The sequence below is a fragment of the Mesocricetus auratus genome, unplaced genomic scaffold (genome assembly GCF_017639785.1).
Source record: "Mesocricetus auratus isolate SY011 unplaced genomic scaffold, BCM_Maur_2.0 Super-Scaffold_100025, whole genome shotgun sequence".
Classification (NCBI taxonomy): domain Eukaryota; kingdom Metazoa; phylum Chordata; class Mammalia; order Rodentia; family Cricetidae; genus Mesocricetus; species Mesocricetus auratus.
Genome location: NW_024429206.1, coordinates 8,656,752 through 8,670,704, shown reverse-complemented (window position 1 = coordinate 8,670,704; position 13,953 = coordinate 8,656,752). Strand labels below are relative to the sequence as shown.

The 13,953-nt window shown below is 48.7% G+C and overlaps 1 protein-coding gene and 1 long non-coding RNA gene across 4 annotated transcripts in view; one reads left to right on the top strand and one right to left on the bottom strand.

The window, feature by feature from the left end:
• Positions 1–3,460, bottom strand: part of Vsig10 (V-set and immunoglobulin domain containing 10) — a 28,954-nt gene extending 25,494 nt beyond the window's left edge. For 2 of the 3 annotated variants that reach the window (XM_040731253.1, XM_040731254.1), the window contains exon 1: positions 3,239–3,456. In XM_040731253.1, coding sequence (XP_040587187.1) covers positions 3,239–3,299 — 61 coding nt within the window. In that variant the 5' untranslated portion in view covers positions 3,300–3,456. Of the gene's footprint in view, positions 1–3,238 lie in introns of all 3 variants that reach the window. The other variant, XM_040731255.1, reaches the window with a different exon arrangement.
• Positions 3,461–6,676: 3,216 nt separating this feature from the next.
• LOC121134022 lies at positions 6,677–12,194 on the top strand. The gene is made up of 2 exons (XR_005871023.1): positions 6,677–6,954; positions 12,049–12,194. It is a non-coding gene; the product is annotated as an uncharacterized LOC121134022 (long non-coding RNA).
• Positions 12,195–13,953: the final 1,759 nt, after the last annotated feature.

Sequence of the window (13,953 nt, the reverse complement as noted above, 5' to 3'; positions counted from 1 at the left end):
AAAAAGCCAGGCAGTGGTAGTGCTTGCCTTAAACCCCAGCACTGGGGAGGCAGAGGCAGGCCAATCTGTGAGTTCGAGGTTAGCCTGGTCTACAGAGTGAGTCCCAGGACAGCCAAAACTGTTACACAGAGAAACCCTGTCTCAAAAAACCAAAAAAAGAAAAAAGAAAAAAAAAGTAATGGCCACCTGCTTCTTGGTGACCTTGCCATAAGTGTCTGAGCTGGGACCCTCCTGTGATGGGAAAAGGTTCCTTTCAAAAGACTAAAGTTGGACTGGGTCACAGGAAGTCCTGAGTCTCTGTCCATCCTGATCACACTACTTCTAAAAAGCTTTCAAGTCAAGGCTGGGGGGAGGAAAGGGGACGATGAGGACATACAACACACAGGCCAGGGTCTGCATGGTAGAGAATCAGCTAATGCTAGCCACTCTCAAACAGCAAGAAACACTTGAGAGTGATAATTTACAAGTCTGTCACAGCTGAGCCTGGTGACACATGCCTGCAATCCTGCTGAGGCAGGCAGATCAAGTTCAAAACCAGCCTGAAGCATGAGAAGACCCTGACTCAAAAGGGAGGATGGTGTGTGTGTGTGTGTGTGTGTGTGTGTGTGTGTGTGTGTGTGTGTGTAAGGGTCATTTTCAAATGATTAGGCTGCTAACCCAGGTTCTCACATGGTGACTGCCACCATGTAGAAGATGAACTGTAGAGTTACATACAGCTACATGGAGTATCCCTCAGACCAATAGCCGCCCCTTCCTAGTCCTCTGCAAAATAAATAAATAAATAATAATAATAATAGTCTGTCAGCCTGAAACAGGCTTCGTGCAATTTTAACCCGAAACCTGAGTTCATGTCTTCTCCAAGGAAGACAATGGCCTGCCTGGTTTTCCCCTGGCTCTGCCCACTCCACTGCTTGAAACTACTGAAGCTAAATATGGCCTGAAAAATCACCTAATCAGTAATGCTGCAGCCGAAGCTATTCAGGCTCAGAAAGGAGTCATCGATTGGTGATGTCTGTCATGGACAAGGAGAGGGTGGCTCCTGTAAACACATCATTTCCACACACATGCTGGTCCACACATCCTCATTACACTGTTAAACACTTCAGGCTCCACAGGTGTCCCTAGAGATGTGGGACAGCCACAATCTGGAGTGCTCTGGCTCACAAGTGCTTGGGTTTTACACGCTGGATAGAATAAGACAGAGCCTAGTACCAGTGAGGTGAGTCACTGGGTAAAGTTGCCAAACCTGATCCCAGGAAACAGAGGACTGTCCCCCCAAATTGTCCTCTGACCTCCACACACATGCCATGGTACATACATACCTCCCACACAGAGAAAGAAAGTGAAATAGAAAAATTCAAAAGACAAAGTAATGTTTGTGCTGCTCAATGTCATTCATTGTCCAGGGGATACTCTGTTGCGACCCCCAACCTTAAATTCATATTATGCAACAAAAAAGGAAGAGAGAGAACTCTTTGGCCAGTGAGTGTTTACGATGTGGGACTCACACTCAGGGCATTCCTCATGCTAAGCAAGCACTCCACTACCAGGTTAAGCCTCCAGCCCCATACTGGATTTGATGCTATCCTTATTTACACAGCTGGAGGCATATCTAAACACTCGTCTTTCCCCAGGAACTCTCAGCAAGCACAGCCTGGACTACACCCTCCAGGGGACAAGCTGAAGCATCAATGTTGTGTATAGGTGAGAGTTGGAAGAAAACACCTGTTCCACCTAAGGCCTAAAGTATGCATAACCAGCAGGCCCCTGGGCACCACAGGCACACAGGCAAAGCAAGCCTGAGGGGCTGGGCTTAAAAATTGCTGAGCAGAAAGTCAGGGTTGGTGGCTCAAGCACAGAATCCTGGTACCAGGGAAACTGGCATGAGAGAATGGCAGATTTGGAACCGACAGGACTGCACAGTGAGACCATGACTCAAAGCAAGTTAACAGGGCATAGCCGCAGGAAGGAAGTCTCCAAGTGGGAAGAAGCATCCGCTCCGAAAGCAAGTTCATTCCAGCATGAATGTTCAGGCTCCTCCTATCAGGTACCAGACCATAACTGGGGGTTGGTGATGTGGTAGAACACATGCATCACCCATAAAGGAATTTAAAATCCATGACCAAACAAGACTGGGGATAACACAGTAATATAAAGTGGAACAAATTTGGGTCACGTGTCCTAAATAACGCAAATGACCACTGCCCAGTCCCAGGTGGGAGAGCTGAGCCTATATTGTCCAACCTTCAGATTTTTCCATACATACCAGAAATATAAGTTATGGAAAATGTTGCTGATTTTATGTGACTATTAAAAGCAAATGTAGAGTTCAAGGCCAGGCTGGACCGACAGCCTCCAAAACAATACAGAGAAACCCTGTCTCGAAAAACCAAACCAAACCAAGTAAATAAATAAATAAATGCAAATATAAATAAGTAGATTGTAAGGGCATAATAATAATTAGGAACTTTGACCACTTGCTGCTAGGGAGCTCAGGTGTAATTTGACAGCTTTATCTCTTATTACAATGATAGCAGGTGAGTGGGGGTGGACGGAGTGTCTCTCTCTCTCTCTCTCTCTCTCTCACACACACACACACACACAAAATAGCATTTCCCATGAATCTTGGGAAAACAACCACCTCTTGGCTTTGTTTCCCCTGCCCCCACTCTCGGAACATTCCTGCACATAGTAGACACCGATTCGCTGGCGAGTTACACCTCAAACATCCTTTTCCAATCTTTCTACAGTCTACATATTTTGCTAAGCAACCCCCCCCCCGCGCGCGCTATTTATTTATTTATTTATTTATTTATTTGCAACAGCGCTGTGTAGACGAGGTATGTAAGACCATTCACCATCCACGTCCCGTAGGAAGGGAATTTTTGGTCAAGTCTGAAATGATTTCAAAAGAAAACAGAAACAGAATGGAAAAATGAAGGCGCGGTCCGCACAGTAGGCTCACTCAGGTAGGAGGGTGTTGGGGGGGGACAACTTCACAAATCACAGGTGTAAACCCAGGTCAACCTGGGGGAGGCGGGGAGGCGGACACAGATGGGAGCTTGCAAGGAGGCGCGCCGGCGTCGCGGGCACAACCAGAACGAAGAGTTAGGAACGAACAGGGAAGGGAAAAATAAATAAAACTACCACTTTCCCCTCCACGTGCCCCTCGGTGGGCCCTGCAGCAAGTGATCGAGGAGCTTTCGGGTCCCCAGGCTTGGGGTGGCGGGTCCCTTACCTGCGGAGCCCTGGCGGGCCAGAAGCGCCCCGAGGCACAGCAGGACGCGTAGCCCGGCCATCGCGCTGGAGATCTATGGCCGGGGAAGAGCTGGGCTCTGTGTGCGCGGGTTTCTTGGGGCTCCCAGGCCCGCGGCGAGGGGCTTCCCGACTAGGATGCTGCTGCCGGCCCGGGCGATCTCCTCTGGGGCGCGCACCCCGCCCCAGCGCCCAGCCCTCCCGGCTGGCGGAAAACAACCGGCGCGGGCCCCCTCCCGCCTCTTCGGCAACTTCCTCCACCTTGGCCGGGAGGAGGGCCTTGAGCGACGATCCCAGTCCCGCGGGGCCTGGGAGGAGGCGGCCTCGAGCTCTAGCCCGCCGGTGCGGGACGCGCTCCCGGCCTGTGCACTGCGCGCGGGCTGCGGGGCACCGGGCACCGTCCCAGCCCTGCGGCTCTATCACGCTTGTCATCTGGGTTCTCGGGTGCAGGGGCGGGCCACAGCGCCGCCATCGCTCAGAGCCCAGGGAAAGATGATCCCTCGACCGTCCGGCCAAAAGCAACCACGAGACTCGGGTTCTCGAATGAACTTGGGTCAAGACCACACGGGAAGAGCGAGTTTTGTTTTTCAGGTACTCCCATGCCTGTCCCTTTTGCTACCCCCACCCTCCCATCCTGGCAGATCCCCGGAGCGCCACATTTCCGGGATCAGCTTTCTGGCATCCCATTTCTGCGTCCTGGGGACACCACCACTGCTGGGCCCTCGGGAGCATATCTGCCCTTGAAACAGCTCTGAAAGAAGAAACTTCAAGTTCAAAACCAGGATGTAGTCAGCGCCGTGGAATCTTCATTGTGGGCTCTGGGAAGTGGATGTCCCTCGGCTCCCGCTCTTCTAGACTTTCTGTGAGCTTATAAAATATTGGGAAGGCTGAGGATGGCGCTCAGTGATACAGCGCCTACACCAGGCTCTGGGCTCGCTCCATCCCACCACCTCAAAACCAAAGTAAAATACGGTGGGGAAAACTAAACTTGGAATAAAAATCGCTGGTTCTGGTCTGAGAAGCCCCACCCCCACCCCGGTGGGGCTTCCTAGAGAGAACTGCTTTGGAATAGGTAAACAGAAGGTGTTTATCCTAATGGCCCTACTTCCTGTTGGTATCCCCAGGGCCATACAGGTAACACAAGGTGTCACTCAGTTTTCTACCTTGAGGCAATCCTCCTGCCTCAGCTGGGATCACAACACCCCCCCACCACAGTGCCTGGCAACTTTAATTGGTTTTGATGTTTCTTCATCTCTGTAGGCAAACATTCTGGCCTGGAGTCAACAAGCTGTCGGTAGGAGCACTGCCCAGCAATGCTCTGGCTAAGTAAGAGTCTGGAATATTCTGGAACCTCATGGTGCCCAGGGAGGGAAATTTCGGAGAGCAGGCCTGGGGAACTTGCTGATTCAACCACAAAGTTTCTGCAACCCTTGGACCTGAGATACCATCCAGCCCCTTTATACTGGGTACAGTCTATCACTCCCAGAGTTGCTCTCCAAGACAAGTTGGTTTCTGGTAAAAACCAGGACTAGATTTCATTTATCTGCCCCCAGACCCTGTTCAACCAAGTTCCAACACCATCACTTCTTCCAGGACAACTAAGGCCAAGGGAACATAGGTCCAGATACTTGGGCATCACAGAGAGGAAACAGCCACCCCTTTGATTTAGGTCCAAGGGCCATGTTGGGAAACACCTTGGCCTGGCATTCACCCAGAGAGTCAAAGATGCCCTGCCAAGAAGATTCACTGGACAGCTGGGGCTCCCCATGGGGATTCAGGCAAGATAGAGGCAACAATAAGAGACCCTTATGGACCTAAGGATAAAGTGTTTTAACTTACCCCAAAGTAATCAACCAACATTTTGATAGACAGAACTAAGCATTGTCATAGGAATTTCATTTGAGCCAGGACCCTAAATCCCACAATCTAGTATGGATTGTGGGGGTCTGGAAAGATGATCTGGCAGCCAAGAGTACTTCTTGCTCTTGCAGAGACCCTGAGTTTGGTGCCAGTACCCACATTAGGCTGCTCACAACTGCCAGTCACTCCAGCTCCGGTGGGGCCAGCCCCCTCTTCTGGTCTCCCAGGGCACCTTCATGTGGCACCTGTGTATAGTGACTCATATACACAAGTAGAAATAGAATAAGATAAGATATGAGCTAGAGCCGGGTATTGGTTGCACATGCCTTTAGTCCCAGAACTCATGAGGCAGAGGCAGGTGGATCTCTGTGAGTTCGAGACCAAGCCTGGTCTATAGAGTGAGTTCCAGGACAGCCTCCAAAACAATTCAGAGAAACCCTGTCTTAAATATATATATATATATGAGCTGTGGAGCAGGTATACCTCTGTCTAGGTTGCTACACATGGCTAGTCTTGTCTGGTTTGAGGTTCCCCACCACCACCAATTAATGAATTAAAAGACAGGGAAAATCTCACAAGATGGGGAAAAACAAAACTAAAAGTGAAGAAACACACAACACGGCACATAGTATGTCCCCACAGAGCAGAGACAGTGCTCAGGGATGCTGAAGTCCAACCCCTTGGGTAGGCTGTGTATGCAGTGTGCTCCAGGTGCCCAGCTTTGTGAACTGTCACCCATTCCGGGATGGACTTTGGTGATGCAGCTGTCTTTGGGTCATTTCCATTCTTGGAAGTAACCCTTCACCCATACTCCTGCCAGAAACCCAATAAAACTCATTGGTCCGTGAAATTGGACTCTGGTGGTATCTGTACTTTGGTCTGTCCTGGGTTCCCTATTTAGGATGTGTTGTATCTCCCCAGGAAAAGTTTGTCATGTTATATGGACAGCCATAAGCAAGCCCTGCTGGCAGGAGAAAAAGACTTCCAGGCTGTTGTCTCCGGTTAGGAAGGTGAAGAAGACACAGAGAGCTTCCGATCTCCACACTCTGTTAGGCAGAATTTCCCCATCTGCCTGTCTGTTGGAGATACGTATAGCTCCTAGTCACACATGTGCATTCAGTTACCCAGCCCTTGGCTACCCAGAGAGGTGTATGTCTCCATTCCTACTTTCCAGAAGTAAATAGAAGGGTCACAATTTGAACCCAGGTCTTGGGCTGCTGCATCATCTTTGTTTTGTTTCTTGGGGTGCTGGCGGGGGATGGAAGCCAGGCACTCTTGCATGTTGGACAGGTCCTCTGCCACTGAGCCACACCCCTAGTCCTAGATGTCAAGGGGGTGGGGGGAATGACCTGGGTTGTAGCTGGTTCGCAGTGATTGCATCAGTGGCCTGGGTCTTTGAAAACTCAGGCAAGCCATTTTTGTGCCAATTATTTCTGCCCTACTCCTGTCCCTAGAGGTGACTGAGATGGGTCTTAACAACAACCTAGAAGTGTTCTCTGGGGCTCTGGGGCCAGTGGGGACCAGCCTAGGTGGAAACCTGCTGCAGCTGCAGCTGCCTGGATTCTGGAGAAACAAAAAGGCAGATAAACAGGCAAACCTCCAAGAAGAGGGGCTGGCAGGGTAGGGCAGGAAACAGAGTTTTCAAGTGAGCTTGCTGTTTAGAAGCCGAACCCAGCCTCTCTGGACCAGAGACCAGGATGGTGAAGTTCTGTGGGACTTGGAAGGAAGAAAGTGAAATTGCCCCTCTCAGGAGGAACCAGAAGATGACCCTCCAGGTCCCAGGGAAACAGAGCCCGGAGGCTGATGAGAGGTGGATGAGCCAGGTGCACAAGCTAACAGGTGAGAGCAGCCAAGCCGGTTCTGGGAGATTATACGCCACACTTATCCACAACCCTGAGCCCAACGGCTGGAAAGTCTCTCTTTTTTTTTTGGTCAGGATAACTCCAAGTAGCTCTTATAAAAGAGTCCTGCTGGGAGCTAGACAGAGAACCAAGGGGTAGTTAACCTTGGTTCCCCTCTCCTGCACTTTAAGTAGATACATGCCTATTTACATGTATCTGTGGCCAAGAAGGTTGTTGTTTTGCTAAGAACTGGGGCATGTAGCTTGACCTATGTCTGAATCTGTGGAAGCTGAGTAGGTTGGGGGTACAGGTCAATGTTAGAGCACTTGACTAGCCTTGGGTAATAGCCTCCGGTCATTAGAAATTGAGTCAGGCTCGGAACTGGAGAGATGGCTCAGAGGTTAAGAGCACTGACTGCTCTTCCAGGTCCTGAGTTCAATTTCCAGCAACCACATGGTGGCTCACAGCCATTTATGATGAGATCTGGTGTCCTCTTCTGGCCTGAAGACAGACATGAAGGCAGGATGTTGTATTCATAATAAATAAATCTTTAAAAAAAATTGAGTCTGGCTGTACTGGGCAGCAGACCCTACCCAGCAAGAGTTGTTGGCTGCAGGCTGACTGTTCGGCTCCACCTGTAGAAACAGTATGGCCCTGTATGGAAAACCCCACTCTGCTCCCAGTCAAACCACAGAAAGCAAAGAGCTGTAACTTCCTGGTAGCTACCTAGGTATATGTAACATGTCCTCCAGTCCCACTAAATGCACTCAGCCTTCATCCCTGGGAAAGGTTAAGTCCCCTAAGTGTTCCCAGTAATACCTTCTCAGTCTGTCAGCCTCTCTGCCTCATTTTTCTTACATTCAGTATGGAAACCTGAGATCCTTTTAGGGTTTTCTGGACAGGAAGCCCTCCTATCCTGTCGTCATTCCTACGGGGACATGGGCACCCTCTAAGATGGCTATATAGACTAAACAGCCACCAGTCTGACCTGAGACCTCTGGTCTTTTGTGACCTCTACCTCCAAGAGTAAGTAGTACAAGTAAGTCCCATGGACAGAGCTTTGGTTCCTGGGGCTTTATTGATGCCCTGTGTGAACCCAGCTTGACCGCAGCCCTTCTGTCCCTCCAGAGTCCCCTGCCATCCATCTTCCTCCATCCCTTCCTCTGACGTCTGCCTCCCCGACCCTCTGACCTTCAGGTTGAGAGGCCTTTCATGGTTTGATCACTGTCATCTTGCACCCGAGTCCTGCAGGACAAGGTAACACTCCCTCAGGGTCTGACTTGGAGCACCCAGACCAGACCCCAGAAGCCCCAGGAACATCTCACTCCTTCTCCAGATCAGAAAGTCTTGGAGGTTCTGGGAACCTCCCAGGTTTAACTGAATTTGTGAGTCTTAGGCGCCTGGACATGCCTTTTTCATCCTTCCCTACCTGGGGGATGCCTCAGGCAGTGGGGTAAGATTTTCCACCAGTCCTGCCTGTCATCTCAAATTTAAACCAAATCTTTAAACTGGTTCTAAAAGTTCTCCCCTCCCCCTCAAAAAACAGGTTTAGCTGTCCTGGAATTTGTTCTGTAGACCAGGCTGGCCTCGAACTCAGAGATCCAGCTGCCTCTGCCTCCTGAGTGTTAGGATTAAAGATGTGTACCACTGCTGCCTGGCTAAAATTTGAAGTTCTCACAGATCTAGACAACTTGTGCAAAAGACCTGGCAAATGAATCAAGACTCCTCCCAACCAATTACCCTGCCCCCCAAGTTCATTTAACCCATTTCATCCCTGCCCCTCAGCTCCTATTTACAACCTGGTCCTATGCCCGATGTTTCTACTGCATCTCCAAGCCTGTTTCCCCAGAGATACCATGGTATTTTTGTTCTTAGGACATCTTTACCTTATGCCTTTGTTTCTGCCTTACCTACTCTTGCTTTTATTTCTACTTATCCACTATTCCTTGTACTTTTCAGGTTGTCTGTCCCATCTACAGACCACAAACTGCTTTTGGAGATGTAGATCACGGGTTTAGTCTATGTCTTTTGGGTATGGATAATACTGAGACACCACGTGTTGTTTTTCTTCGATACAAAGCTGTTTCTGGAGATGGGATTTGGCCTGCCTGCCTCAGACCCAAGCATATTTGTTTCAGGGTTTCCACCAAGGCTGCCTTCCTAGGTCAGGGTGGCTCCCTGACTCTGTGACAGGGAGGAGAACAACAAGACAGCCCAGGGGAAAAGCCATTATGTGCTTGAGAACAGCTAAGAGGGAAACTATTTCTAATAGAATCTGCTCTTGTTTATCTTGTGGTATAAGGTGTTCGTAATGAAACCAGCTAATAGGATGCTCACATGGGAAAAGGACAAATGGTACTCTGTCTAAAATCTCTCAATGGCAACTCCAATATCATAGTTTTTTTGTTTGTTTGTTTTTCAAAAGAGGGTTTTTCTCTATGTAGCCCTGGCTGTCCTGGAGCTTGCTCTGTAGACCAGGCTGGCCTCACACAGAGATCACCTGCCTCTGCCTCCTAAGTGCTGGGATTAAAGGTGTGCACCACCACTGCCCTTACTGTAACATCATAGTTTTAACAGGCTGCTTGTTGTTGTCAATATATATATTGATTAAATATCCAAGATACTGCCTATCACATCTCCTTTGAAAAATTTAGCCAGTCGTGGTGGTGCATGCCTTTAATTCAGTACTCAGGAGGCAGAGACAGATGGATCTCTCTGAGTTTGAGGCCAGCCTTGTTTACTTCGTAGTGAGTTCCAGGACAGCCAGGATTACACAGAGAAACCCTGTCTCCAAAAAAAAAAACAAAACAAAAAACAAAACAACAACAAAAAAACCAAATGATAGACAGATAGACAAACAGACATAAAAGTAACAAACCAATCATTAGTGGTGGGATTAACGGTGTGCACCATCATCATCGCCTGACTCAAAATTATAACTTTTAAAGCTCAAAATCTTTTTTTTGGGGGGTTTACAAGACAGAGTTTCTCTGTATTATTTTGGAGGCTGTCGGTCCAGCGTAGCCTAGAACTCACAGAGATCTGCCTGCCTCTGCCTCCCTAGTGCTGGGATTAAAGGCGTGCGCCACCACCGCCCGGCAAAGCTCAAAATCTTTAACGGGATAAAACTATAAAATTCAATCTTGTAAGACTTACTAACTTCAAAAAAAACCAAAAAACCAAACAAAACAACAACAACAAAACTTCTAATTAAAGCCGGGCCTTGGTGGCACACACCTTTAATCCCAGCACTAGGGAGGCAGAGGCAGGCGGATCTCTGTGAGTTCGATGCCGGGCTGGACCGACAGCCTCCAAAACAATAAAAAGAAACCCTGTCTCGTAAAAACTAAAATAAAACAAAAACAAAAAAGTTACTAACTTATTGTAAACTGTTAAAAATAATTAAGACATAAAAGGTAATATCAGTCATCTTATAGATGATCAAATTCTTTAATGTGCTCCAAATGATGTTTGCAGCTATGTTAAGTACAAATATAATTCATTTACGGGGACAAGCTTGGAGGAGGGGTCAATTTACATCTCCCATTACATAGTCTTCTGTATATGTTGTCGATACCAAAGTTAAGCCTGAAGCAAATAACCCAAAACAAGTTTAAAGTCAACTTGCTTAATGTACAATAATATTCAAAATCTGGTACATTAGAAAAACCGGTTATAAAAAATTAAATACTTGAGTCAAGTTGGCTAGATTAACAATACACTTGCATGGCAGGATGTCCCAGATCCGAGTTAGGACCCTTTCCCTTGCATGGGACGTAGCCCTACCCGAAAAACAACAAACAACAAAGCCACATGCTAGTCTCATTACAGGACAAGGATACACGAGGAAGACAGACCTCCCAGAGGCCCGCTGCTCCTGTCTCTAGCTGTGCAGGCCAAACCCAGAAGCACTACAGGGAGGATACAATACTCTGCAGGTCTCTAGTGGCTGGGGTGGGGGTGGGGGTGGGTGGTTCTTTTGTCTAGTGAAGGATCTCAGAATCTGCACCCACATCCTAAATGCCTCAAGCAACACAGAGGCAAATAGAAATTCTCTGCCCTCAGTGTCTCCCAAACTGACATCTGAGGATGCTGTAAACAGGGGAGCCTTGTGTCTAAGGCTTCCACTGGGCTGGAGTGGGACCTGCGTGCTGCTCCATTCGGCCATGCCCTCTGCCCTGGCTTTCAATTCTTCCTCTTAGCAAGAGCTAACTCCAGAGTCCACACTCTAACCACCAATGTCCCCTGGTTAAAGGAGGCTGCCAGACACCGTCGCCAGCCTCACAGCTTTGGAAGACTATTCAGGGTAGCCAAGCAGTGTCTTTGAAACCTCTGCTTAGCATCCTGCTCCTCCGGCAGCTACATGTGTCTCTCTGACTCACCTTCTTTCTCTCTGTATCTGTTTTGATTTCCCTCCTAGTTATATTCTGCCTAGCTACTGGCCAAATCAGCTTCTTTATTAGCCAATGGTAATAAAATACATTCGCATCCCACATTACCTGATGTTAACCTTGGCCTCCATGTGCCCCCATCCCTCAGAGCACATGCTATAGTTTGGGTGTATCCCCAGAAGCTTGTATCCTGAAACCTTAATTCCTAATGTTGTTTTCCTGGGAGGGGCTAAGGCCACTAGAGTAGATAAATCACGTTCTAGACAGGTACAGTTAGCTTGAGAGTGGTTGTTATACAGTGAGTCTATTCTTGTGTGAACACTTTCCCTCCCCCCCTGCCATTCCTTCCTCCGTCTCCCCGTCAGGCATAAGGCCCAAGCTGGCTTGAACTGGCTGTGTAGTAGGGGGTGACCTTGAACTATGCTCCTCTTGTGCACACCTCTTTCCTGCTGGAGTTGCTGAACCTCCACACCCAGTTGCTACATCGCCGGGCAGTCCCCTAGTGACTCAGCCACACCCCTCAGTCCTGCTTTTTCCCTTTTACACCCACGGTCACTTCCCTCCAGCTTTCCAAGGCACGACAGGGTATAGAAGCCTCTGGAAGCTGACCCATGTCTTAAAAAAAAAACCTTACAACATATTTTTAAGAAGCTTAAAAAACACGCAAGAAACAACAAAGTAACTAAAGCTAATCCTTGCAGGTCTACACTGGAATCATAAATGCGTTGTTTCAGCTGGATATGATGCACACGCTCTCCAGCCCTTGGGAGGTTGAGGCAGGAGGATCAGGAATTTGAGGCCAACACAAGCTACTTAACTTGTTTCAATAAATAAATAAAGTATTCTAGTTTTCTTTGTTTGCTCTGATAAACATTATGATCAAAGACAAACTGGGGAGAAAGGATTTCTTTCAGCTCACACTTTGAAGTCCATCACCGAAAGAACCCAAAGCAGGAATCTTCAAAAGGAACCAGGGGACACTACTTAGTGGCTTTGCCTCGACCCACCACCGTGGGCTGAGCCCCACCATATCAATTAGTAATCAAGAAAATGCCCCGCAGATGTGCCCATGTGCCCCGTAGGGTGGAGGCAATCCTCAGGTGAAAGACCCTTTTCTCAGGTTTGAGGTGTGTGAAGTCGACAACCAAGTCTAGCTGTTAGAGAAGGGGAGAAGAGAGAGAAAACGAAATTAACTCACCGTCTTACTTACAAACTTGGTCACCAGGTGGCGCTCTCAGTCCTGCTCGGACTCTGGAACCCCCAGCCAAGGCCGGCTAGATAACAGTAATCATAACAAGATGCTTGAAACGCAAAAGAATTTTCGATATTTCGGTTCAGCCAATAGCCACTGCCGTCCAGAGGAGCCAGGACAGGCCCAGAGTTACTAAACATCTCATTCAAGGCTACAGCTCATGGGAAAAGCCAAGACTCCACCACAGCCCGAATCCTGATTGTATAAAATGTATCCCACAGTCCCGGATCCATTGTTCGGAGCTGGGGACACAATGTAGTAATTCCGCTGGATAATTCAAGGAAGGCCCTCCTGTCTGTGAACACTGGAGACAGAGACATTCACCCTCCCAAACGTGATTTATTTGCCCCCAACTACTACCGTCTTAAAATATCCACTCATTTCTTTTTGTTTGTTTTTTGTTTTTCGGAACAGGTTTCTCTGTGGCTTTGGAGGCTGTCCTGGAACTAGCTCTTGTAGACCAAGGCTGGCTTCGAACTCACAGAGATCCGGCTGCCTCTGCCTCCCGAGTGATGGGATTACAGGCGTGCTCCACCACCACCTCAGCACAACCTGCTCTTTTAAAAGCTGGCTGTGGTCCCAAGTCTCAGGGTTTGAGTGCGGAGGTCAGAGGACACCTTGTAAGAGTTAGTTTTCTCTTTCTACCCTGTGGGAGTGAAGCCCTGGGGATTGGACGAGGCTGCCAGGCTTAGCTGCAAGTCTGCTCCTCTCCAAGCCCTCTTAGTGGTTCTACCCTGCCATGTTGGTTGCTGTTAACTCTGCCAATTGCTTTTCTCACTTAACATAGTTGGGGTCTTCTTCGTGCCACCATGCAAAGGCCAGCTGTTTTGTGACAGCTACAGACTTTCTTCACCCAGGGGGCATTTAAACGCTTTCCTGTTTTTTACGCCCCGGGGGACAGAACAGCACAGCTTTTGGAGCCTCCTGAGGTTTCCTGGAGGATTCCAAGTATGGAGAAGGAAAAAGAGACCCAACTTAGTCTCCTAGATTCCACTCAATGAAATCACAGCTGTGGCTGAACGGGCAGCAGCTCTCCCCATGCACAATCAATACAGACATTACCTGCAGGTGGAGATCCCCCAGTCTCCGACTTCAGCAGTCACCAAAGTGGGGGTTGTTTTCCTAGTGCTTCTAACCTTCCTACAATCCCTCCTCTTCCGGCTCTGTTCATTCACAGACCGCTACTGCAATGACTCCTTTATCACAAAGAATACTATGGAGGAAACAATGACCCTTAGAAGCAGATCTCGTGAGGCAAGGCTTGTGGGAACCAGTGCCGAGCTCCCATGCCCTCCCTAGGTGCCACCCGAGGTCAGCTTGTCTCAGTCCCGCTGAGCTATGCCTCTGCTGGTTC